We start from the raw sequence: 27,637 nt of genomic DNA on the forward strand, positions 1-27,637 counted from the left end.
TCTGATTTTGTTTTTATTGATACATAATATTTGTACATATTTATGGAGTATGGGTGACATTTTGTGACATACTTAGACCACGTAATGATCAAGTCAGGGTCTTTGGGGTGTCCATTACCTTGAGTATTTACCATTTCTGTGTGTTGGGAACATTTCAGTTTCTCTTTTATGGCTATTTTGGAATATACATGATTTTGAGACTCAGAAAACAATAGCCCAAAATGAAGGCCTCAGAAGCAAAAGTTTTTCTCTGACCTTCTCTTGCCCACCTATCTCTCAGTCCTGTTCTCTCCAAAGGCCAGCCACTGAAACTGGTCCTTTTCCCTAGCACAGATCATAGAAACCAGAACCCCTTTTCCCCAAAGCCAACCACAAAACCAAAAGATATTACTCTAACTTTTCCTCTGCCTTTCTGTATAAAAACTGGCCATAAAGAAATCATCTGACTTTGGCTGGGTGCGGTGGCTCACCTCTGTAATCCCAGCACTTTGGGAGGCCGAGGCGGATGGTTCACGAGGTCAGGAGATTGAGACCATCCTGGCCAACATGGTGAAACCCCGTCTCTACTAAAATACAGGAAAAATAAAATAAAAATAAAAAACTAGCTGGGCGTGATGGCAGGTGCCTGTAATCCCAGGTACGGGAGGCTGAGGCTGGGGAATTGCTTCAACCCGGGAGGTGGAGGTTGCAGTGAGCCGAGATCGTGCCGTTGCACTCCAGCCTGGTGACAGAGCAAGACTCCATCTAAAAAAAAAAAAAAGAAAAAAAAAAAAAGAAACCATCTGACCTCGTTTGACTGTAGGTCATAGGACCTCCATTCTGGAGAGGACTCTCTGCCCTGTACCCAGGAGGAAGGAATGCTGCTCCGAGAGGCCAAGAAGAATCTATGTAGATAGGCCTTGCTGGGCATTTCCACTCAGTCTGTTAACTTGAGTTCAGACCCTTTTTGTCCAATCATATTTCTACACAGCTGTCTATACTGAACCTGAGATAAAAGTGGACAATTTCCCTGGCAGCTTGGGTCTTCATTCTAAAGGTTCCTATGTATACTCATTAAATAAATTTGTATGCCTTTTCTCCAATTAATCTACTTTTTTGTGAGTTGATTTTTCAGTGATCCTTCTGAGGGTAAAGGGGAATTTTTCCCTTGGCCCCAACAGTCTGGCTCTGTGAGGAGAATCATCAAAGTTGCTTTGCTCTTCGGGAAGCCATAGTGAAGGGAATCCAGAACCTGATCAGCAGGTGTAAGGATCAGAATTTCTTACCCGTCTGGCTCCCAGCTTCTCTCTCTGTGCAATTAGGTCAAGCAGACAGTAAAAATCGTTGTTTCCTCTGCAAAATGTTTATTGAAGAGAGAAAAGTCTTTGTGTGACTAGTCTTGGTCTAGTGTACTTTTTGGTACTTTGTGGTATGAATATTCATATCATTTGATCCCTTTTCCCCACAAAGAGTCTTTGTTTTTGTCCTTCTGTGTTGTCATAAAGAGGACTACCAGATAAAGTCCCCTCTTATCTTGTTTATATCCTTGAAAGCTTGACTTGTGGCCACGTGGGAGCACTCTCTCCTGGTCTCTGCCATCCGGGGGGGCATGATTTTTGGGTCCTCTCAGGGGGCCAGCCTGAAAATGGCTGAGAACCTGAGACCTTTTTTTTTTTTTTTTTTTTTGAGGCGGAGTTGCCCAGGCTGGAGTGCAGTGGAGTGATCTCTGCTCACTGCAACCTCTGCCTCCCAGGTTCAAGCGATACTCCATCCTCAGCCTCCTGAATAGCTGGGATTACAGGTGTCCGCCACCATGCCTGGCTAACTTTTTTGTATTTTTAGTAGAGACGGAGTTTTGCCATATTGGCCAGGCTGGTCTCAAACTCCTGACCTCAGGTGATCTGCTTGCCTTGGCCTCCCAGAGTGCTGGGATTACAGGTGTGAGCCACCATGCCCAGCCGGACCTGAGACTTTTTGCTGTGAGTATGTCAAGCTCTTGGGAGAATTTGTCTTAAGTCCCACCCATAAGTGGCTTTTGTTGTCTCAACTAACCCTTACTGTGGGGAAAGTTCAGTCCCAGGAGGACCTACACAGTGTCACAGAGTCTTTGACTGGTGAACCCTCCACAAATTTGTGGGTTACTGGAGGCAAACACCATTCTTAACCATCTGTGGCAACAAGAGTTTTTTGCTATCTCAGCCTATTCATGGGAGTGAATTTTTTGGGGAGCAGGAGGATTGCTTCCTCTCTGAAAAGCATATTGGATTGACTTGCTCTTCGAATAAATACACCATTGAAAATTAATCAGTGCCCAAAAGATGGATCTTTTAAATTAGAAAGACTCTTAAGTTTAAAAAGAAATTTTAGAGATCTTTTATTCTAAACAATTGATAAGACCAAATCAAGGGAAAGACACAAAATGGGGTCATGGCTAGCCTTAAAAATTCTCTTTACTAAATGAGACAGCAAAAATCTGACCAAAAACAAAGTTAAAAATTCTTTGTATCCTCAAACTTCCTGCTTTGGATTCCCTATGTATCAACATTAAATGCCATTCCAGCTTGTGATCTAGTGACTAGGGATCTGCACTTTCACTGCTGCAGCCTGGGCTTAATTCCCAGCCAGAGCACCAGTCCCTGCAAATTTAAGTTCTTTAGCCCAGGAGAAGAAACATTTATAAAATTTGGTTTGGTATTTGTGTGATTCTTGGCTTTTGGGGTACTCATTCGTTATTGATCCTTTCCCTTTCCTTGGACAGCTTTTGATCTCCTGTCTTCTGTCTGTAGAGGAATACAGGGATTTGGGGCCTTGGTCTGTAGACACTCAGCTGAGACCCTAAAAAATATGGCCAGACAGAAATATGGGTTGTACTAACAAAATTTTCCTTTTTTTTTTTTTTTGAGCTGTCTTTAGGGTGGTTCTGGATCTTGTAAGGACTGCTTTGCACCTCTTTAGATACCCCTTGTGTATCATTGGTTAAGTCATAACCTTCATTAAGGTTTACTGGCTTTGGGAAGTCACTTAGGTAACTTTGTTTTTAAAAAAGTTCAAAAGCTATAAACATCAGCTGTGTGTCCCAGCTAAAATCTCATAATAAAATATTGAAAAGGATTTTTTAAAAGAGCTCAATAATAAAAAGTTTATGTAATTAAAACTGGTATTTAGGCTGCATATGTATACATACATATTGTTTAAAGGCTTCTGTTCTCTCTCTGTAGAAACTTCTTAGTTGACTGAATTCTTTTCTTCTTAAATCCCTGTTAACTCTAAGTACTGCCCATGTCTGTTTTTCTATTTACTTCTGTCTGTCCCTCCCTCTTGCCACCTTTGATGCCACATGACGGGACACAAAACAGTTTCTAATAGCTTGAGATTCCTGAAGGAAAACAGAAAAGGTGACACAGACTCCTCTTTTTGGAAGAAATCTCTGTTTTATCTCATGAAACTTCATATGTTATAAATGGGCAAATTTCTCTCAAGCCTAAAGCACTACTCTCTTTTACATTAAACTCCTTTATCACTTTGGTTTTAAAATACATACATGTGTGCATGTGTATGTTACATGTTGTGTCTACATACATGTATATGTCTATACATATGTTTGTTTATTATCTACACATGATACCAAATTAACTTAAAGATGAGTGAGCACTCATAAATTAAATAACTAGCACAAATACTTTTCAAGTTCATGTGACTTTAGTAACCTGTGGTAAATAGAGTTTTCAAATTTTTGGTAAAATAAAATTAAAATATCTTTACAATTTAATTTAGACATTCTTTGCCTGGGTTTATTGGTCAGACAGGTTTAGACTAGAAATGTGGAGGTCTCTGAGACTAGAGACCTTCAAATAGGAGATCATAAAACTGCTGCTTCTGTGATAATTTTGATACTTGCTTAATTTCTCGGTGAGCTTATTAAAGCATGAAAGTGTGGTTTTTGTTGAAGGGAAAGTAATTTTATCTATTTAGAGCACTTTAAAAGTTGTTTTCAATTGAAGGAAAAATGATAGATAAAACTATAGACTATAGTTTGTTCTAACCATTAACCTTTGTTTTTCTTTTGTTTCCATAGAAATTCCTGTGAGGTTTCATCCACATAACATGACCACTTTGCTAGTCAAGCCTCCTCTTCTCTCCCTCTTACATCCTGTCTTGCCACTATCATCTGATTTACCACCAAAACCTGGTTTTGGCCATGTTCTGAGTCCCCACTCTTTCTGTAACCTCAAGATGGTATATAAGCCTCTGTACTCTCTTGGGGAGTAGGCAATCACTCTGTGGTTCTCTGTAAATATGTTAATAAATTTTGCATGCCTTTCTGCAATTAACTTGTGCTTTGTGAGTTGATTGTTCAGTGAACTTTTAGAGGGCTCCTCAGGCCTTGGATTCCCTTAACTGTGGCTTCCAGAAGAGCAGAGCTTTGATCCTACCAGCTGTGCCTAACTGTAGGGGTCAAGGGAAATTTTCCCTTTTGCCCTTTGAAGGTAAACTTTTAAGTAAACTTTTGACTACTGGGCTGTTTTAAAAAATTCCTTTTAAATATTTTATTATCAGATTTTAGCTGGGATAGACAGCTGATATTTATGACTTTTGGACTTTTTTTTTTTTAAACAAAAGTTACCTTTTAAATGACTTACCAAAGCCAGTAAGCTGTAATGAAGGTTATGACTTAACCAAGGACACACAAGGTGAGACAGCTCAAAAAAAAAAAAGGAAAGTTTTGTTAGTACAACCCACATTTTTGTCTGGCCTTATTTTCTAGGGTCTCAGCTGAGTGTCTACAGACAAAGGTCCCAAATCCGTGTGTCCCCTTATAGACAGAAGACAGAAGATCAAAAGCAGCTCCTGGTAAACCCAGGGGATTGAAAAAAACATCTAGCAGAGATATGATAAACCTTCAGGAAAGTTTATAATAGAAACCCAGGCAAACATGTCTAAATTAATATCTGAAGGCATTTCTATTTTATTTTACCAACAGTATTGAAACTCTTTATTTGCTGAAGATTATTAAAGTCATGTGGACTTGAAAAGAATTTGAACTTATTTACTTAACTTATGAGTACTCATTTATTTATAAGTCAATTTGATACTCATGTAGACAGTCTATAGACAAACATATACACATACATGTAAAGATACAGATAGACACAAAATCTTTATAGTATTGATTTTATAATTTTGGCCACAAGACAAGTAAAATTCACCGGTTTAAAAGGATGGCTGGATTCAAACTATGCCTTTGTAAATGGAACAAGTTAAAGGTTATTTGTCCCACATGGTCCAAGCACTCACTGAATTTTAGAGAAAGCAAGGTAGCAATTTACATTCCAAACACACACACACACACACAAACACACACAGAGAGAATTTAAGCTTTTCAAGGAGTTTGGGTGTGTTAGAGGAAGGTTGAAAATGGATGTCAAAGTAATACAAAATCATAGGAATTTACCATAGAATTTTATAAAGAGATCAAGTTTATTTAGATAGGTAGTTTTTAACTTAGTATCTGTTTTCCAACTGGACCACTGGGATCAGGGTGGAGCCCATTAAGAAAGAGGACCAATGAAGCTTTACAGTTTTTAGTGCCTAATGATTTAAATATGTGCAAAGCAGGCACAACCGAAGGCAGAACATTTAGACCCTTAAAGATCGAGGATCTCACTTTTATATTGATTTCCCGGTCCCCAAAAAGAGGGAAGCACATGCAACACTTTCAGAGTGCACTTTGCTACAAAACATTATAAGTGTTTAAACCACGCATTTCTTATCTAAACACAGAGAAATGAGTAGCTTCCTGTAGTAATAACCATTTACTATAAACGAGTGCTCTCGGCTACCTCCAGAACTGCAGCTGTTGCCAGTCATCACACACACCAAGGTCAAGTTCTCTCTCACACTACAAAGCAATCTCTGGTATCCCCAAAAGGCAAAGAGATCAGGTAACACAATACAAAAGAGAGTAGAGTTTTGGACATGAGAAAAATCTGCTTACAACTCTTTAGACTCTACAGGAAGACAGAAGACCACCAAAAGGGGGCAGTGGTACTTTTCCTGTGTTCCTTAAAGAGTTAGATGTCAACCCTAAATTCTTTGGGACATCATTAGATGTCAACCCTAGATTCTTTCTGTGGTACTGAAGGCAGCAAAGAGAAAGAAATAATAGGGAGGAGTAGAAGCAAATAAAAGAACAATCCTTAAGAAGGGAAGTAAACACAAGGACCAAGCACGTAATTTCGGTCCACTGGAAAAAAAAATCCAAAAAACAAGATCCAAAGAGAAAAAGCAAATTTTTTTCTGCTGTGTGTGTGTGTGTGTGTGTGTGTGTGTGTTTAACAGTTTGGCCATAGAGCTCCTTTTATAAAAATTCCTTTCAAATCTCTTATGATTAGATTTTAACCAGGACCAAAGGCTGATATTTCTGACTTTTGAATCTTTTTTTCCCAAAGACACCCTCCCAAGTGGCAAAGCAATATCGCTAAAAGTCAAAAGTCGTGCAAACATCAAACCAAAAGGAACTGGTTCCCTGACCAGGAATTGAACATCGGCCATAGCAGGGAGAGCTCCAGATTCCAGATCCTTGCTCCTAGACCACAGGATGGAGTGCTTTTATTTACTTCGTTTCCTTTTTCTTTTGGCAAATCTTCCAGGTGATACAAAGCAGGTAGTTTGAGCATTTAAAGGATTGTTTTAATTTTTAATTTAATTAATTTATTTTTAGACTCTTTTTTTTTTTTTAGATGGAGTTTCACTCTTGTTGTCCACGCTGGACTGCAATGGCACGATCTCGGCTCACTGCAACCTCTGCCTCCTGGGTTCAAGCAATTCTCCTGCCTCAGCTTCCCAAGTAGCTGGGATTACGGGCATGTGCCACCCACCTGGCTAATTTTGTATTTTTAGTAGAGATGGAGTTTCTCCATGTTTTGGCCAGGCTAGTCTTGAACTCCTGACCTCAGGTGATCCACCCGCCTGGACCTCCCAAAGTGCTGGGATTACAGGCGTGAGCCACCGTGCCTGGCCGCATTTAAAGGATTTTTAACTTGTTTCAGATCTGATCTTGCATAGCACATTCCCTGGATATTAGCATTTCAACATCAGTGTCAGTGATTACTTCTGGTGCAGGAAAGCTTCATTGGAACCTCATTTTTATAAGCTCGACACTTTTATTTTCATCCATTTCTCCCTTTAAAAGACTATTAATCTTTTAATTACCTATTTTATTACCCTAAGCAATTGTCAGCTAGGCAACAAAGTTGTGTTTTGGAGACTCATCTTGTTCATTGAGTGGTCTTTTTAATTGGGTGCAGAATGGTTCAGAACCAGATGCAGTTCATAGTGACTCTGGAACTGCCACAGTAGGACTTTCAGGGAAGAGCTCAAAGACCTGGGGAACTTCTTCAGGTGTTGATGATGGACATCTTTGGTTTGCCTCCTGAATGAAAGGCAATTTTTCTCAGAATTTGTTTTAGAAGGCTTTTGGGTGCCACTGGGGGCAAGTCCCCCATTTAAGTTGTCTGGTTCTACAGACAGTTTTTTCTGATTGTGTATGTAAATAAATTACTTTAGGTATTTCAAGAGATTCCCCCTCCACTTTTTCTTGAGGTCACAGTTGCTTATAACCATCCTGGATTAGGCGGGTCCCCTCTCCTAGACATCCATAAGACAGTGCCCCATGAGTGTCATACACAAAGCCAGCTGCTGGTTAACTCAAAGGAGTTGGTCACAAATGCAAAATCAAACCTGAATTTCAAAAACAGGAAAGCAGCTGCAATGTTTAAAGTATGCTATGGAAAGCAAGACCGTGGGTGCCTAATGCCAATCCTTTGACCCAAACCTCTGCTGTGAGACAGAGGCAGAAAAACTTTGACCCCAGTCCTGAGACAGAGGCAGAAAAAAAGCCATTCTCTGCAGTGCTCTTCACCTAAACCTCCTGTCCAAAGACGGTCTGAAGCCCTCACTCTTAAAGGAAAGAGAGGGTGTGAAAAACAGCCCCCAAGAAGTCTAATCACCAACCAAAGAGTAGGAGGTCCGAATGTAGGAGAACATCTGAAACACCCAGTGGGGCTTCTGAAGAGGGAATATTTGTGCTGGTACCAAGTACTGCTTTCGAAGAGAGACACCAGCTGGTCTGGAGGAGTCACGCTGAATCCTGCCGACATATGCCAGATATGTCGACCTAAAAGGAAGAAGCTGAGGCAAAGTTAATATAAGTAGAGCATTTATTTGGGCCAAGCTTGAGGACTGCAATCCGGGAGCACAGAATCAAGTTGCTCTGAATTAGCATTACAAGTGAATTTTTAAAGGCAGAAAAGAGGGACAGGGAATGGGCTGATGCAAAGTTGTTTGTTCGGAATTCTCATTGGTTTACAGGAATAACATTGATTAGTGTTTGGTTATATGTGGTAAACTATAGTGTATGGGTTATAGTGTCCAGTGTGGCATTATTAGGTTAATTTGTAGCTATTTGTGGCAATAGCAAGTGATTACAAGAGATTAATACATAGGCCAGGCGTGGTGGCGCACACCTGTAATCCCAGCACTTTGGGAGGCCAAGGTGGGAGGATTACTCGAGGCCAGGAATTCGAGAGCATCCTGGTCAACATGGTGAAACCCCAACACTATTAAAAATACAAAAATTAGCTGGGTGTGGCGGCACACACCTGTAATCCCTGCTACTTAGGAGACTGAGGCAAGATAATTGCTTGAACCTGGGAGAAGGAGGTTGCAGTGAGCTGAGATGGCACCACTGCACTTTAGCCTGGGCGACAGAGACAGACTTTATCTCAAAAAACAAAAAACAAAAAAAAGAAAGGAAAAGAAAAAAAGATAAAGATAAATACATAGGTCAAAGTGGGGAGGAAGATGTGAATACGGTCTCATTTTAATGTCTTTCTGGGCCTGATAATTAAAAGGATTTGCATTCCTCAAATAACAGTTTTCTCAATACCATCTTGAGGTTACAGAAAGAATAGGGGGCTTAGATTGCGGCAATGCAGGTTATGGAGTGGGGTAGAAGGGTCATTCTGTTGAGGGGCAACATGACTTCTAAGAAGAAGGAATGGATGGGAAACAGAGATTAACTGGTAAATAGCTTCCTTTGGAATTGAATGAGTCTGAGACACAAACATCTGTAAAAGGGTCTCTTCAGGTATGGTTACATTCTTGGTCTTCTTTTCTGCAATAGATGATGAGATACCAGGGAGGAGAAGAAAAACAATTGTTCTTGGTGGGCCCTGACTTTAGGCAGATGAAGGAACTTCAGGGAAAAACTTCATCCTATGCTTTGGGAGAGACAGGGGTTAGCAGGGCGGGGGCGGGGGTGTAGAGGGGAAGGTCAGAGAGACCTGAAGCCTTCTTCAGTTCAGCATGTCAAAACGCCATATTTTGGGGTAACAGTTTCTGAGCCCCAACAGCTCCTACAGGTGACCCCTCTCCTGAGAACAACTCTTGCCAGCTTTTAGAAGCACTTGTTTCGCTCTTTGCCCCTTGTTAACCAAAAAGTTATTCCGACACTTGCTAAAATGGTAAGGATGATTTCCTTCAAGACTATAGCAACATGGGCTTTGCAATGGGGAGGAGCAATCGCTCTACTCCAAATACAACCAGGATAAGTGAGGATTTACAGCCAAGGAGCACGGTAAGGGTCAGTGGATGGAAAATTACTAAGAGGAGATATCAAGGCTGGCAGGATTCTTGTAAACCTTCTAAATAGGATTCTTGCTAAAGGCAGACCAAGGGCTTAAATATCAAAGGTGGAGAATGAGGAACCGAAGCAGATATCAAAAGTGATGAGATATCAAGAGTGGAGTAGGAGTTCTTCCTAAACTCACTTCACAGGATCCTTACCGAGACTGGGCTAGGGAAACGAAACAGGACGGAGAGCCAAGGTCGAGGCTTAGTTGGGAAGAGGGCTAGAGGAGCCTGACTAGACTTTAGGCAAGGAGAGTCTTCATCACCTTTCAGACCTCCTGTTGCCGATGCCTCCACCTCACCATCCCTTGCTGGTTCCTGCCTACGCCCTGCACATAGTCCTTTCATTAAACTCCCTTTGATTAAACCATTTGAGCAACAGTTTCTCCTTCTCCTGCCAGGCCCCTGCCTGCTGGCCGCTACCTACCTCACAGAGCCCTTTTAATTAATAAGAAGATGTACACAAAAGAGCTTGTCAAGCCCTAAGTGTAAGGAGACCATCTCCATGTTGGAGAGGAATCCTAGTACTGTGTAAAGAGCTATAGGCACCAAGGAAAAACTTCTCCTTTGCCCTCTGAAGTTCCACTGAAAATCAACTGAAAAAAAGGGCAGATTCATAGGAAAAAAGGCATGCAAATTTCAAAATGTGCACAGGAGTCTTTCAAAATACAAGAACTCATCCTCAATAAAATACTGGCAAACCGGATTCAGCAACACATCAAAAAGCTTATCCACCATGATCAAGTGGGCTTCATCCCTGGGATGCAAGGCTGGTTCAACATTCGCAAATCAATAAACATAATCCAGCATATAAACAGAACCAAAGACAAGAACCACGTCATTATCTCAATAGATGCAGAAAAGGCTTTTGACAAAATTCAACAGCCCTTCATGCTAAAAACGCTCAATAAATTCGGTATTGATGGAATGTATCTCAAAATAATAAGAGCTATTTATGACAAACCCACAGCCAATATCATACTGAATGGGCAAAACCTGGAAAAATTCCCTTTGAAAACTGGCACAAGACAGGGATGCCCTCTCTCACCACTCCTATTCAACATAGTGTTGGAAGTTCTGGCTAGGGCAATCAGGCAAGAGAAAGAAATCAAGGGGATTCAGTTAGGAAAAGAAGAAGTCAAATTGTCCCTGTTTGCAGATGACATGATTGTATATTTAGAAAACCCCATTGTCTCAGGCCAAAATCTCCTTAAGCTGATAAGCAACTTCAGCAAAGTCTCAGGATGCAAAATTAATGTGCAAAAATCACAAGCATTCTTATACACCAGTAACAGACAAACAGAGAGCCAAATCAGGAATGAACTTCCATTCACAATTGCTTCAAAGAGAATAAAATACCTAGGAATCCAACTTACAAGGGATGTAAAGGACCTCTTCAAGGAGAACTACAAACCACTGCTCAGTGAAATAAAAGAGGACACAAACAAATGGAAGAACATACCATGCTCATGGATAGGAAGAATCAATATCGTGAAAATGGCCATACTGCCCAAGGTAATTTGTAGATTCAATGCCATCCCCATCAAGCTACCAATGAGCTTCTTCACAGAATTGGAAAAAACTGCTTTAAAGTTCATATGGAACCAAAAAAGAGCCCGCATCTCCAAGACAATCCTAAGTCAAAAGAACAAAGCTGGAGGCATCACGCTACCTGACTTCAAACTATACTACAAGGCTACAGTAACCAAAACAGCATGGTACTGGTACCAAAACAGAGATATAGACCAATGGAACAGAACAGAGTCCTCAGAAATAATACCACACATCTACAGCCATCTGATCTTTGACAAACCTGAGAGAAACAAGAAATGGGGAAAGGATTCCCTATTTAATAAATGGTGCTGGGAAAATTGGCTAGCCATAAGTAGAAAGCTGAAACTGGATCCTTTCCTTACTCCTTATACAAAAATTAATTCAAGATGGATTAGAGACTTAAATGTTAGACCTAATACCATAAAAATCCTAGAGGAAAACCTAGGTAGTACCATTCAGGACATAGGCATGGGCAAAGACTTCATGTCTAAAACACCAAAAGCAACGGCAGCAAAAGCCAAAATTGACAAATGGGATCTCATTAAACTAAAGAGCTTCTGCACAGCAAAAGAAACTACCATCAGAGTGAACAGGCAACCTACAGAATGGGAGAAAATTTTTGCAATCTACTCATCTGACAAAGGGCTAATATCTAGAACCTACAAACAACTCAAACAAATTTACAAGAAAAAAACAAACAACCCCATCAAAAAGTGGGCAAAGGATATGAACAGACATTTCTCAAAAGAAGACATTCATACAGCCAACAGACACATGAAAAAATGCTCATCATCACTGGCCATCAGAGAAATGCAAATCAAAACCACAATGAGATACCATCTCACACCAGTTAGAATGGCGATCATTCAAAAGTCAGGAAACAACAGGTGCTGGAGAGGATGTGGAGAAATAGGAACACTTTTACACTGTTGGTGGGATTGTAAACTAGTTCAACCATTATGGAAAACAGTATGGCGATTCCTCAAGGATCTAGAACTAGATGTCCATATGACCCAGCCATCCCATTACTGGGTATATACCCAAAGGATTATAAATTATGCTGCTATAAAGACACATGCACACGTATGTTTATCGCAGCACTATTCACAATAGCAAAGACTTGGAATCAACCCAAATGTCCATCAGTGACAGATTGGATTAAGAAAATGTGGCACATATACACCATGGAATACTATGCAGCCATAAAAAAGGATGAGTTTGTGTCCTTTGTAGGGACATGGATGCAGGTGGAAACCATCATTCTTAGCAAACTATCACAAGAACAGAAAACCAAACACCTCATGTTCTCACTGATATGTGGGAACTGAACAATGAGATCACTTGGACTCGGGAAGGGGAACATCACACACCGGGGCCTATCATGGGGAGGGGGGAGGGGGGAGGGATTGCACTGGGAGTTATACCTGATGTAAATGACGAGTTGAGGGGTGCAGCACACTAACATGGCACAAGTATACATATGTAACAAACCTGCACGTTATGCACATGTACCCTACAACTTAAAGTATAATAATAATAAATAAATTAAAAAAAAAAAATACAAGAACTCAAAGAAATGGCCAGGGGGCGGACACTTTTATATACCATCTTGAAGTTACAGGAAGAATGGGGGCTTATGGTGTGTGGCAAAATAGGTTGGGGGGTGGTGGAGAAGAGGAGGCCTGGCTGGTAAAGCTGGGCTTGTTATGCAGAGGAAACCTCACAGGTGGCAGGCCTGAGAGAGGACAAATGCTGTGTGTGTGTGTCTTTCAGACCGTTAAGGTGTCTAACTCTCAGTTAACCTTTCTTAGATCTGGACACGGGGAGGTTCCACAGAGACAGCCTGGCTGCATCAGTGCAGAGTTCTGTCTCCAGATGAAATCTCTCCAATAAAAGACAGCCTTGCAGGGCTGCTTCTGTTTGGAGGCCCTCTGAACAGTCATCTCAAAATACGTCAAATAAGTATATTTTGGGGCGAAATATTTGGTTTCCTTCACGACACAGGCTTGGGCTCAGTCCTGGATTCAAACCCTGACTCCTCCCCTTATTAGCTGTGCTAATGGAGGCAAGCATTTATCTTTCCTAAGCCTCAAGTTCCCATCTTTTATATGGTCTTGGAGGACTGGATATGATAACACACCCGAGCTTCCTAACAGACTCCCCAGCATACGATAGGTGGTAAATATATGGTTAGTTTCCCTACCTCTTCCTCTCTACCCCTATTGTGAAACTGTTGTCTCAGGCAGGTTTTAAGGACCTTTCAAGGGGCACTTCAATCCCTTTTCTCAACTCTCCGAGAGGCAGAGCTCCCCATTTAAGCAAGAATGGCTTGCTACAGGCCAGAAATTTATTGAATTGCCCAGAACTAATGTTGTTTTGCTTTTTCGTCAGATTATCATGAGGCTCTGGTATAAAGCACGGATTGCATTTTTGTGTTGTTTTCTTTTTATTTATTTCAACCCCAAACAGCCATACACAGCATTGTTACAGAAAACATTCATTCAAACAACACAGAAGTCTGTAGAGTAAAAAGTGTAAGTTCTTACCTCACACACTTTGTGATGGACATTTAGGGTGCTGAGGTTCAAGGAGCCTAGGAAATAACGTTTTTCTTCCCAGCCTGAATCTTCAACCAATTGAGAAATAAGATCAAGACAGATGGGGCCAAATACCACTTTATAAAGTCAGTATTGCGGAATGTGGTTTGTACTTGTGGGCAAGCAGTTTCCTAACTAAACCCTAGAATTAGAGAGACCACTACCCTGTCACTGGTGGTACTGGACCAGTTCCAGTAGAGCCTCGACCACCAATCACAGCCTGGCCCAGGGAAATCCAGTTACAGGTTCTCTGTAGCGGGGCACACTGTCAAAGGAAGGAGAGAGGAGGGGACCGAACTCATGCCAGTTCCTTATTCTGAATGCATCAGTCATGTAAGCTGGTCTCACCTGTGTATACACGCATGCACACATGCATGTGTGTGGGTGTGCGTGACAGAGAGGGAGACAGACAGAGGGTGAAGGGGTAGAAACAAGTCGGGAGCATTATAGTAATGACTGCTGCCCATGAGAAAGAAAGAAATAAGGGTGGTTCCCTCTCCCCATATATCATCTCGTTTCCTGCCACTGTCACAGTGCTTCCGCAAACATCCTTGCACATTTCATTAGGCCCTTGGGTGAGTATTTATGTAGAAAGAGTTTCTAGAAGGAAGTTGGTGATTATGTATACTTTAGGTTTGATGTGTACTGAGCATTGATTTTGGACCTAGAAGCTGAATGGATTTTCCTCTCTTTTATTTCTTCTGGGATTTACCAGCCTCAATTTATTAACAGTCTCTTCTGGTAGGGAAGGCTGCTAAGGACAAGAGCACATTGTTACTTTACCAGCTGCATGGCCCTCTGAGTAGAGGCCAGTTACAGAGAGTCAGGTCAGCCATGGAAGGGTAGATCCAGGCTTTCCTGTCTGAGCCTCTGAGTTGCAGTACCCAGACATGTAATGAAACCTCCTCCACCTTCAATGCCCTCCTCTGTCAAATGGGCATCATATCACCTAGGGGTTTGGGGGAGAATTAAATGAGCTGATGTACTTCAAGTGCCTGGGAGAAAGATAAAGAAAGGGGGAGAGAGAAGAGGGAAGGGAGTAGGCACCAGTGCAGACAAAGAAAACTTGAGTTTACAAGACCCATCTAGCGCTGGGCTCAGTGGCTCATGCCTATAATCCCAGCACTTTGGGAGGCCGAGGTAAGAGGATCTCTTGAGCCCAAGAGTTCAAGACCAGCCTGGGCAACATGGTGAAACCCTCTTTTTTATGTGACAGTAAAAAAAGGCCATCTGGGGCGCCTTGTACTCCAGGATAGGGAGCACCCTTGGAGTGGGTTACTGGGACTATCTGCCTGAGGCTTAAATAGCTTCCCAGGCGGTTCATCCTCAGGACAGTCCCCAGATGCCTGAGTGTACCACAGACCTTCCTTGGTCATCATCAAAGGAGGAGCTCATTGGAGTGAAACTTCATGGAATGAGAGCTAATGACTTCAATAATTAAGAAAAAAATACAGAAAATCGGAAATAAAGTGCAAGTAGCTGTCCAGGGAGAATAGATGCAATGGGCCTTGACTGTGTCACAACTTTCAGTCTGAGGGTGGGTATTATTAGATGTGTTGTTAGGGGTGAGAAAGCCGAGGCTTACAAAGGTGACCTAAGTTGCCCACCGAACCCCCAGCGAGCTTGCGCCTTCGGTCCGTGGACTCCAGAAACAGTGCTCTTTCTGGACCCGGGGTAGTGCGGGATTGCCGCGTGGAAGACTAAGCCAGCGTGCCCTCTCCTGGCCTCCTCCAGCTTGGGCCCAGCCTGCGGGAGCCTACTCCGGCCCCCGCGCCCTCCCTCTGCCTCCTCCCCTGCTGGCCTCCGCGCCGGCCCCCAGCCAGTCCCCCGCCGGGTGGAGGAAGCGCGCCGGAGGCGCCGCGTCCTAATCAATGGGCCGGGCGGCTTAGCGCGCGCGGCCACCTGGTCCGAGGAGGAGCAGTCCCCGGGCCCGCCGCAGGTCGGGTGGCTCAGCCATGGCTCCTCTGGGCGCAGAGGCCGGCCGGAGCCCGGGATCCTGCGCGGGGCGCTGAGCTCCCGAGTGGGCAAAGGGCACGGGCGAGTGGACGTCGGGGCGTCCTCGGGGAACGTGCGGGCACGATGCGTCCCCACCTGTCGCCGCCGCAGCAGCAGCTACTACTGTGGGTGCTGCTCGCCTGCGCCGCGCACTCGGTGAGTACTGCCCCCTTCTGAAGGCTAGGGGCCCCAGGGAGCGACAGTCTCGCCGCTTCTCCGGCCTCGGCAGGATGCGGGTGGGGGGGACTAGCAGATCTTCCGCTGAGGAATGGGGACTCTTCCCTGTCAATCCTCCCAACATTAATCTCTCCCAGCTCTTCTCCGGAGGGACCCCTTCCCAAAGAAAAACCTCGTGCGCGCCAGGCGAAGGCAGCTCCAAGATGAATCCCCGTGCCCCCCACCCACCCCTTCCTCTAGCCTGGCTTCTGAGACCCTCCTAGACGGAAATTCTGGAGCCGCCCCGGGCAGTGCCTATTGTGTCCTGGGCGCTTTGCCTCCAATCTTTCCTTGAAACCCCTCAATCACCTTTCGAGGCTGCTATTATCATCCTCACTTCATAGACAAGGAAAGGAAATGAGAGAGGGAATAACAATTCTTGCTCCAAGTCAGAAGAAGAGGATTGGAACCCACATCAGTATCAGTCTGCCCCCAAACCTTGACATTTTCACACTCACGGGCTGCAGATGGGAAAACCTGAAGGGAGCTCTGGCAAGAGCTTCCGGGTCTGCGATGGGACCGTCTGCCACTCTCCCCACACCCTCTCGTGTGGGACGCGGCTCCCTAATGTCTGCGTGTCTGGTGGCTGCTGGGTGCTGCTGTTCCCCAAAGCCAGGTCCTGGCAAGGGGCTGGAGGAGGAAAATACTACCACTAATAATAATAGCGGCAGGATGGGTGGTTTGTTTTTCTTTCCTACAGAAATTCCTGGGAGTCCCGGGCCTCTCTGAGCTCTGGGATCTGTGATAAAGAGAGTGGCCCCACCCAGACCAGCAGAAAGGAAGGAATGGGGAGGGAGTGGGGGTTAGAGGTGGGGGCCAGATTCCAGAATCATCCCTTCCCACTAGCATTCCAAACTGGTCCCCAAGGCGTCTGTTCCAAGAAGCTCCTAGGGAAAGTGCTTGGGGACCCAGTTGAGTCTCTGATCTCTGTCCTGGGCAAGTCTCCTGGTGTCCAACCTCCTTGTCTTCCCGTAGTCCCCTCCGGTTGGATTATAAGGAAAACCAATGCTCCCAGAGCCCACCAGAGTGTTGACACTCAGGAGATGCTCATTTTTCTGGTAGCCCCAAGACTTTCAGCAGCAGTAGTTGGGATGAGTGCAATTTGGAGCTTGCTTGGAACTCCCTTTCCACAGCAGAGCCTCCTCTCTTCAGTGGCAGTGCTGGCCTTGGAAGATGCTAGAGCAACAGCAAGCACTCATGAGTTTCCACTCCCAATTTGGAGAAATGCCAACTGGGATACTGGGGACAGTGTCAAGCCAGGTAGAGCCTGGAGGTGTGTTATTCTGTGGCTAGGGGTAGAAGAGGCAATAGCTCCTTCCTTGGGACCCTCCCAGCCTCCTTCTTAAGTATTTGCAGTGACTCTCAGACTGTCATAACTGGTACCTAGAGTGCAGGACTGAGGTTCAGTCTGCATTCTTGTCTCAAGAAAATTCCTGGATTATCACAGGAATAAGTGGAAGGGGAAAATGAGAGGCTTCCCTTGGTTTAAGTCTTCAGTGTACCTTGGAAGGATGCTTCATTATGCTCTGGCCCCAATCCCTTATTTTAAAAATGAGCACACTGAGACCCTCAGAGAGAAGGGAGCTGCCCCACATCAGCAAGTTAGTAGCAGAGCCAGGACTAGCAGCTCTGCTAGCCCCACACACCCCACTTAACCCACTAAGGTTGGCACCCACGTCTCTTGATTCCCAACCATCCAGGGCTCTGTCTGTTATGCCCCTTCTTTTTCCTTCCTTCCTTCCTTCCTTCCTTCCTTCCTTCCTTCCTTCCTTCCTTCCTTCCTTCCTTCCTTTCTTTCTTTCTTTCTTTCTTTCTTTCTTTCTTTCTTTCTTTCTTTCTTTCTTTCTTTCTTCTTTCTTTCTCTCTCTCTCTCTCTCTCTCTCTCTCTCTCTCTCTCTCTCTCTCTCTCTCTTCTCTTTCTTTCTTTCTTTCTTTCTTTCTTTCTTTCTTTCTTTCTTTCTTTCTTTCTTTCTTTCTTTCTTTCTTTCTTTTTTGAGACGGAATTTCACTCTTGTTGCCCAGGCTGGACTGCGATGGCGCGATCTCAGCTCACTGCAACCTCCGCATCCCAGGTTCAAGCGAGTCTCCTGCCTCAGTCTCCTGAGTAGCTGGGATTACAGGCATACACCACCATGCCTAGCTAGTTTTTTGTATTTTTAGTAGAGATGGGGTTTCTCCATGTTGGTCAGGCTGGTCTCAAACTCCTGGTCTCAGGTGATCCGCCTGCCTCTGCCTCCCAAAGTGCTGGGATCAGAGGCGTGAGCCACTGTGCACTACTGTCTTACATAATCATAAGATGGTTTTCTGTGTAGAAGTCGTGGTCCTCGGATTACTTTATGGCTTCTGTAGACCTTATATCTCACACTTCTTGGCTGAGAACTCCAGTAAGAAATAGGAGTGAAACTGACCTACTTTGGTTGGACTGTTTCCCAGCCTCTGGAGCTCTGCTTCGTTCTGTTTGACTCTGGGTGGTCAGACATTTGATTCTGAAATCTAAGTGTGCTCAAATAATTTTTTATTCATTTGAAGCTCCCCCTCGAGGGAGATTATAGGCATCTTCCTAATGGAGGGGGCTCACTGAGGGCAAATTGCTTATTACCACTCTCCCTCTACTCCATATAGGGAGGCATCAGAAGTGACCCTTGTAAGTGGAACCCAAAAAGTGGTGATGGCTAAATGGGGCAGTTTTCTGAGGCCTCCCATAAGAAATACTGAGCACACCCCTGCTCTGCGACCCCACCCCCATGCATCTCATGAGAACGTTTTACCTGAAACATCACTGTAATTATTTACTAACATGTCTGTCCCCCAAAGCCCAATACACACACTTTAAACTTGAGCACGGAACCTCATCTTGTTCATCTTCTATCCCGAGAGTCTGTCACCACTGTAAGAGGGAGCTCAGTGAGTGTGTGTTGAATGAATGCGTGGATGACTGAATGAAATGATGATGATCCAGCAACAAATAATGAAGAATCATTTCTTGAAAGGACTCTTTACTTGCTAAATTGTACAGAAATGTGTCAGGCCATAGAAAAAGAGTCACTCAAGGTAGCGCTTTTTAATCCATGGCATTTGGCAAACCGCCCATTTGTTGATCTTAGTGAGTTAACTGAGGTGTGTGGGGCTGGTTTTTCCCTTCAGGCGGAGTTTCTTAACACTGTTGACATTTGGAGCCAGATAATTCTCTATTGTGAGAACTGTCCTTGCATTGTACAATGTCTAGCAGCATCATGGACCGCTACCCTCTAGCAGCTCATGATCTCTCTAAAACCGTAACAACAGAAAATGTATCTGCAGACACGGCCGAATTTTTTCTGGGGATAGGGAGGGCAAAATTGCCCCTGCTTGAGAACCACTGCCTTAAAGGTTGTCATGTTTCAGGACAGATACACAGATAGGACTCACAATAGGTATTCATTTCACAGTGGGTTTGGGGCAGTGGGGTTGGTGATAGGGCATCGGAGTCAGAGGATGGAAACAGGTGTGCCTGATGAAAATCAGTCTCCGAACTGGACAAAGGACTTCTGCAGAGAATGAGTTCCTTGATCTATTCCACCCTCCCTTCCCTTCTTTCCCCCTCCTGTCTCCATCCCTCCTCAGTTGATGGCTAAGAAATATAACAATTCCAAGTACGGGATCTGGCACCTGGACGCCTTCGGTACATGGTGGTGGCTGCCCTGTCCTGTCATGCGTCTGGACCCAGAGGCTGACAAGCCCTGTGGCTGCACAGTGAGCAGAACCTTAGAAAGGCCTGCAAGCATTGCCTGCAGAGCTGGTAATTGCCCTGTTACCCGGGCTGCAGTGCAATGGTGCAATTATGGCTCACTGCAGCCTTTAACTTCCTGACTCAAGTGATCTTCCCACCTCAGCCTCCCAAGTAGCTGGAACTACAGACACCTGCCACCATCCCTGTCTAATTATTTTTTTTTTTTGAGAGATGGGTCTCACCATGTCTCCCAGGTTGGTCCTGAACTCCCGGGCTCAAGTGATCCTCCAGCCTTAGACTCCCAAACGGTTGGTATTATAGGTATGAGCCACCACGCCCAGCCTGGGAGCTGATTATTAATGACTTTTCAGAGGAGGGTCAATGGGGATTTTTTTTGTGTACCTGGAAAAACACTTTCTAGTTTTCTGAAGAAGTACTTGCGGATTTCTTTTTAAATGTTTATTATCCCTGAAGTTAATAAGTGAAGGATGATGATGATGAAGGCTCTTTTAATTGACTCTTATTTTCCGCCGGACAGTCTGCTGAGTCCCTCCTAACACTAACACTCCCATCAACAGTTAATCCCACGGTGCAAATGAGGAAGCGGATGCTTGGAGAGACGTGAGGCCATTTGCTTAACACCACCTAGCTGGACATGGTGACATGAGACCTTAAACCTAAACCTGAAAGAAGAAACCAAAACCTTTGTTTTCTTTTCTTTTTTCTTTTTCTTTTCTTTCTTTCTTTCTTTTTTTTTTTTTGAGACAGAGTCTCACTTTGTCACCCAGGCTGGAGTGCAGTGGCGAGATCTTGGCTCACTGCAACCTCCATCTCCCAGGTTGAAGCGATTCTCCTGCCTCAGCCTCCTGAGTAGCTGGGACTACAGGCGTGCACCACAATATCTGGCTAATTTTTGTATTTTTTAGTAGAGATAAGGTTTCACTATATTGGCCAGGCTGGTCTTGAACTCCTGACCTCTTGATCCACCCGCCTTGGCCTCCCAAAATGCTGGGATTATAGGTGTGAGCTGCCGCAGAGCTTCTTAACCAGCACATGCATCTGCTCCAAAAGAGAGGCCTGCTCCGGGTTTCTGGTGCCCAAGGGGCTGTCATAAAATTCCCAAACTTCAAAATAGCATTAATTTTTCATTTAAACTAATCAATTTGTGAAACATAAAAAAAAAAAACTGAGTTACACACAGCATTTATTGAGGGGCGCAGAAATGATCATGGGGTCATAAAATCCAACAGGAGGAGACATCATTTCCCAAACTCTTTAGGGGAGTCCACCTAGGTGGGGCACGGTGGCCCACGCCTGTAATCTCAGCACATTGACAGGCCGAGGCAGGTGGAACACCTGAGGTCGGGAGTTTGAGACCAGCCTGACCAACATGGAGAAACCCCGTCTCTACTAAAAATACAAAAAAATTAGCCGGATATGGTGGCGCATGCCTGTAATCCCAGCTACTCAGGAGGCTGAGGCAAGAGAATCGCTTGAACCCAGGAGGCAGAGGTTGCAGAGAGCCGAGATTGTGCCACTGTACTCCAGCATGGGCAGCAAGAGCAAAACTCCGTCTCAAAAAAAAAAAAAAAAAGAAAAGAAAAAAAAGGCAACAAAAAAAGGGGAGTCAACCTTCTTTGGCATCATCACCCTTTGGAGTTCCCGCAGAACTTCCCACCCTCACCCCGTCCTCATGATCCCCACCCAGGTTGGGAGGGCCCCAGATTTCCTACCATGCCAAGGGAGGACATAGCTCCTCTTCCTGGTACCCCCTTGTTGAAAGCCTAGATTTAATATCTGGGATTCGAGCTCCACCACCAGAACAGCCTCTTGCAGTGAGCCCCAGTTTTGTCCTTGCATCCCTGCTCTTAGCAAGCTGTGGGTTCTTACCACTGACCTTCACTCAGGCTTCAGGACAACCTCCTGCTCAAGGTAAAACCACAATACTCAGATGCTATCTACTTGCTTACATTACAAACAGAAGGCTTCTCAGCATTCCTGTGGACTCCTGGGGCCCACCCAGCCTCTACATGGTGTGTCTGTCCCAAGGACGGCATTTGGAGAGGGCCATCCCTGGTTCATCACGTCCCAGAGTCTTAGCCCACTGTGCTGCAGGCTCCTGAGGTTCCCAGAGTCATCTCCAGATCCCACCATGTTCCACCCTACTTCCCTCACCAGAGGCTCTCAGGCGTGCTCCTGATGGCCACGTGTCTTTCAAATTTCTCACCTCCCGCCTCCCTCTCCTGTTCAACAGATGTACTTGCCTTCCATTTCCCAAGAGTTGAGACTACCTGGATGAACTTCTAACCAACATCTTGCCCTTACAGATGTGTCGAAATTGTACCCTCTGTTCCCTTCCTTCCCGTCTGTCCTAGTCAGCTGTGTTATCGTAACAAAATACCATAGACTTGGGGGCTTAAACTAAAGAAATTGATCTCGCGGTTCTGGAGTTTGGAAGTGTGAGATCAAGATCCCGCAGGGTTTGGTCTCTGGTGGGGGCCCTCTTCCTGGCTTGCACACGGTCACTTTGTCCTCATGTGGCACTGCCCATGAGTGTGTGGATGCAGGGGACGGGAAGGCCCTTTCTGGTGTTTCTTCTCGTAAGGACACCAATCCTATAGGATCAGGGCCTATTACTACAATGCCATTTAACCTTAATTATCTCCTTATAGGCCCTACCTCCAAATACAGCCACCCTGGGGGTAGGGCTTCAACATATGAATTTAGTGGGGACACATTTAGTCCATAACAGCATCCAAGTGGAAGACAGGCTGTGCCCCAGACGACGGCCTGTCCATACTCCTATCCCTACCGACTTCCTTCCCAAGAGGACACAATGACAGCCATCTCACCCAACCTTCACCCTCTTCCTCTCCACTGACTTTTCTTATCAGCTGGTTAACTTTCCCGTCTATCCAGCCCAGGCAGTCAACAGCTCTCTGCTCTCTGCCCCCTGGTGGCCAGCTTCCTGTAAGACGCATCCACCTTCATCGCCTCCACTTCCACTCGTTCTCACACTGCAACCTGGCTCCCACGCTCCACCCACAGAAACCAGCCTCACCAGGGGCCTTCGATTTGCCACATTCACTGGATTCATTTTTATAATCTTTTTTAAAAAATAAAAATTGTAGACTAAGCACGGTGGCTCACTCCTGTAATCCTAGCACTTTGGGAGGCTGAGGCAGGTGGATGGCTTCAGCCCAGGAGTTCAAGACCAGCCTGGGCAACATAGGAGACCTTGTCTCTACAGAAAATTTTAACAATTAGCTGGGTGTGGTAGTGTGTGCCTGTGGTCCCAGCTGCTCAGGAGGTTGAGGCGGGAGGAACGCTTGAGCCCAGGAAGTAGAGGCTGCAATGAGCCATGATTGTGCCACTGCACTCCAGCCTGGGTGAAAGAGTGAGACCCTGTCTCAAAAAAAAAAAACAAAAAACAAAAAACAAAACAAAAAAAACCACAGTATTTAAAGTGTATGACATATTTTGAAATACACAATGAAATGATTACTATAGTCAAGCAAATTAACATATGTTTCTTCTACTCTTTTGGTAAAATTCCAGTGTATGATACAGTATTATTATTATTATTGTTATTAGTTTTGAGACAGAATTTCGCTCTTTTTGCCCAGCCCAGAGTGCAATGGTGCGATCTCTGCTCACTGCAACCTCTGCCTCCAGGGTTCAAGAGGTTCAAGTGATCCTCCCGCCTCAGCCTCCCAAGTAGGTGGGATTAGAGGCATGCACCACCATGCCTGGCTAATTGTGTATTTTTAGTGGGGATGGGGTTTCCCATCCCATTGGCCAGGTGGGTCTTGAACTCCTGACCTCAGGTGATCCGCCCGCCTCAGCCTCCCAAAGTGCTGGGATTATAGGCGTGAGCTACCACACCAAACCCGATACAGTATTATTAACTATAGTCCTCATGCTGTACATTAGATCTCTAGACTTATTCATCCTGGTGTAACTGCAGCTTCATACCCTTTGACCTGTATCTCTCCATTCCCACGCCCTCCCAGACCCTGGCAACCATCATTCGACTCCCTGCTGCTTTGTATTCAACTTTGTGATATTCCACATATAAGTGACATCATGCAGTATTTTCCTTTCTGTGACCGGCTTATTTCACTTAGCACCATGTCTTTCAAGTTTATTCATGTTGTCGCTAATGATAGGATCTCCTTTTTTAAAGCTGACTGGCATTCCGTTGTATATATGCAGCATGTTTCTTTATCCATTCATCTGTTGATAGACACGTAAGTTGCTCCCACATCTTGGCCATGGTGAATAGTGCTGCAGTGAGCATGGGGGTGCAGGTACCCCTACGAGGTGTTGATTTCATTTCCTTTGGGTTTATGACCAGAAGTCTGATTCCTGAATCATATGTTAGTTCTATTTTGAATTTGCTGAGGAACCTCCATACTGTCTTCCATATGGCTAAGCCAGTTTACATTTCTTCTAATAGTATGTAAGAGTCCCCTTTTCTCCACATCAGTTAGCACTTTTCTCACTCCTCGTTAGCCACCCTAACAGGTGTGAGATGATGGCTCATTGTGGCTTTGATTTGCATTTCCTTCATGATTGGTGATGCTGAGCAGCTTTTAATTTACCTGTTGGCCATTTGTATGCACTAGATACTTTCCAGTCCTGATGCTACCAAGGGTGATCTATGCAATTTTTGAGAGAGAAGGGATACTATAAATAGTTACACTGAGACACTAGGAAATACCCAATGCATCTTAGAGGCATGCAGTACTGGGCACCTCGTTCCCTTCCATCTTGCCAGCAACGTGGCTCAGTCCTACGTGGTTCTGAGTCTGACGGCCTCAGAACCAGGGAAGCTGATGGTGGAACTCAGTAAGAAGCCAGAGTCCTGGGAACCATGGGGGGGCCACTGGTGCAAGTTCTGAAATCCAAGGCTGGAGAACCTGAGGTTCGGATGTTCAAGGACAGAAGAAGGGTGTCCCAGTTCCAGGAGAGAGAGAGAGAGAGAGAATTTACCTTTCTCTGCCTTTTTTGTTGTATTCAGGGCCCAGCTGATTGGATGGTGCCTGCCCACATTGCAGGCAGATCTTCCCCACTCAGTCTACCAACTCCTGAGCCAATCTCCTCCAGAAACACCCAGAGATAGTGTTTTACCAAGTATGCAGTTAGCCCTTAATCTAGTCAAGTTGACACTGAAAATTAACCATTTCAAAGACAATCCTCACTTCTTGCTTAAACGGTAGAGCCATCTCATAGGGGTTCTTTACTACTACTCTGACCTCATCCTCCTTCCTTCTCAAAATGGCAGACTTGGCAATGCGACTCCCATTTATAATTCCTCACAGCACTCACCACAGAGACCATCCTGGCCAACATGGTGAAATCCCGTCTCTACTAAAAATACAAAATTTAGCTGGGCGTGGGTTATCTGGCCATTGACTTCTTTGGCCCTTGTTGGAGACCACGAGCTTCAAGGACAGAATCTATGTCCCATTCACCTTCATGTCACCAGTGATGGGCAGACTGCTGAGCATATAGTAGGTGCCCAATAAATGTTTGCTAAAATTTTGAGTTTTGAACAGGTTATACAATGATGACTTTCCTGTTCTTATTTCTCATTGTATAAACTAGACTACTACTTCCCTTTCCACTCTTGAAGCGATTTCTTTCCAGTCTCTGGTTGTTAGGCAAGTAAAGTATGAGAAGAGAAATGATGTTGAGTCTCTTTACCTTATTCAGATTTTTTTTTTTCTTTTTTGAGACAGAGTCTAGCTCTGTTGCCTGGCTGGAGTGCAGTGGCATGATCTCGGCTTACTGCAACCTCCACCTCCCAGGTTCAAGCGATTCTCCTGCCTCAGCCTCCTAAGTAGCTGGGATTACAGGCACGTGCTGCCACACCCAGCTGATTTTTGGATTTTTAGTAGAGACGGGGTCTCACCATGTTGACCAGGATGGTCTCTGTCTCCTGACTTCATGATCCACCCACCTCGGCCTCCCAAAGTGTTGGGATTACAGGAGTGAGCCACCATGCCCAGCCCTTATTCAGAATTTAAAAGATTTCTATTATATATCCTGCCATATTTTACCATCTCAGATTTAAGAGCTCAAAATTAAACTCCAAAATAGCTAACAGAACCCCCTTGACATCTTTTCTCTCTTATTGGTTCGGCTTTGTTATTCTTTCTCTCTGCAGACAGGATTCTTCTGTTGCTTTCTACGGGATAGAATATGGCTGCTCCATGGCCTCCAAGTTTGCATGCTTTGGGAATGGGAGAGGTTGGCTTTCTCCCCATGCCAACACCAAATACCCAAGGAAGGCAGATTGTCCCACGCCTAGTTAGGTTTTCTCCTTTGGTCTAATCAGTGGGATAGGACCACACAGCATAAACCACTCAGCCTAGGCATGAAAGGGTTCTTCCCAGGAAGAAGTTGTTGGTTCAGAGGCTTTGCAGACACCTCAAAACATGTCTACCATCTGGAAAAATACCCCAGAGAAAGAGATGGTGGAAGTTCATCACAGAATCATCAAGCAAGAGGTGAACTTTTACACCACAGTGGGACCAACATGACTATGTGTTGAGTGAAACAAAGGGTGATACTCCCTGCAGAGACGCTATTAGATGTGCAGAGACTCATACAGTTTACAACTTAAGCACCTCTTCTTTAAAAAATTACCATAGTTATATGTAGCAAAACCAAAACTCAATGTAAAATATGGGATACTAAAAAGTGGAATTTACCCAGGAAAGCAATGGATGGGCACCAGTTCCACCGTTCTGCAAAGGACCCTAGAAAAGATTCAGTTCAGCAAATCAAAGAGCTCCTTGAAGAACACCCCAGAGAAGATAATAGGCAACGTCACACAAATCTGCTCTCTTCAGAACCCTGAAGTGCAACTCTGACGTGTAATTAACGAGGTGAAGGCCCGTGAATTTTGTGATGAACAAGAAAAAAGAAAGTGGATTTATAATTCTAGGAAGAGACAAAGGTTATACAAAGCATTTGTGGTCTAAATATTTTAAAAGCCAAACTTTGACGTGATTTTAGCAATATTTCCAAAACTCCATGTAATGATGGCTGAGACTCAGGCTCTGAAACCAAAGAGGAAAGAATATGTAATGTAGGTTTTTGTTTAGTTAATAAAAATAATAAAATAATATAGAAAAGTACCATTTAGTGATTTTTCTCTGACAGTCTCTTATTAAATTTATGAGGATTTTTTTTTAATATGCTTAGGGCTTTCAGTATAAGATGACAGATTGACCACATGTGTTTATCTGCTCTGCCTCTGGAAACACTTTTAAAATGACAGTAAAGGAATAGAAAAGGGATAAATCCATACAAAGAGAACAAGAGACAGAGATGAAGCAGAAATTTCCAGAAATCTTTGGAAAATGAAAAGTGGATGAAGTGATAGCTGTATGGAAAAAATAACCTTAATGCCTGTAGCGGGCAGAAGAGAAATTATCAAGTCACCCTGTGGCACCCTGGAAAGGCCCCAGACACTGAGGAGAGTCCACCCATAGACCCCAGCAGTGGGCTCCCTCGTGGCCTGGTTATGTTACAGTGAAGGCCACCAGGCAAGAAGCTGTTTAGGTCCACAGTGGTTCCAGGGACCGTGTTACTGTCTCAAGCTTAGATCAGACATTGAGGAGGGCCTCCAATATGGAAGCAAACAACCATGAGAAAGGTGCCTTGAGGAAACAGATCATGCAGACAAGAGGAGACAAGACATACAACTAATATTTGGAAATCCTTTGTGAAAAGGATGCCTGAGCCACAAAACCAGAAAAGGATGCTATGGAAAAGGAATCATCTGAGAATAAGAAACGATTCTTGGAAGTTAAATGTATGAAACAAAACACTCATAAAAAACTCTACAGATAATGTCAAGGAAATCTTCTATAAAGAAAATCAC

General features: G+C 44.3%; 1 protein-coding gene across 4 annotated transcripts in view; it reads left to right on the forward strand.

The window, feature by feature from the left end:
* Positions 1-15,614: 15,614 nt before the first annotated feature.
* SCTR (secretin receptor) overlaps positions 15,615-27,637 on the forward strand; it is an 80,454-nt gene continuing 68,431 nt past the window's right edge. For 2 of the 4 annotated variants that reach the window (XM_007964722.3, XM_073019617.1), the window contains exon 1: positions 15,622-15,971. In XM_007964722.3, the coding sequence (XP_007962913.3) occupies positions 15,900-15,971 (72 nt within the window). In that variant the 5' untranslated portion in view covers positions 15,622-15,899. Of the gene's footprint in view, positions 15,972-27,637 lie in introns of all 4 variants that reach the window. The other 2 variants (XM_073019616.1, XM_073019615.1) reach the window with 2 other exon arrangements.

This window comes from Chlorocebus sabaeus, chromosome 10 (genome assembly GCF_047675955.1).
Source record: "Chlorocebus sabaeus isolate Y175 chromosome 10, mChlSab1.0.hap1, whole genome shotgun sequence".
Lineage (NCBI taxonomy): Eukaryota > Metazoa > Chordata > Mammalia > Primates > Cercopithecidae > Chlorocebus > Chlorocebus sabaeus.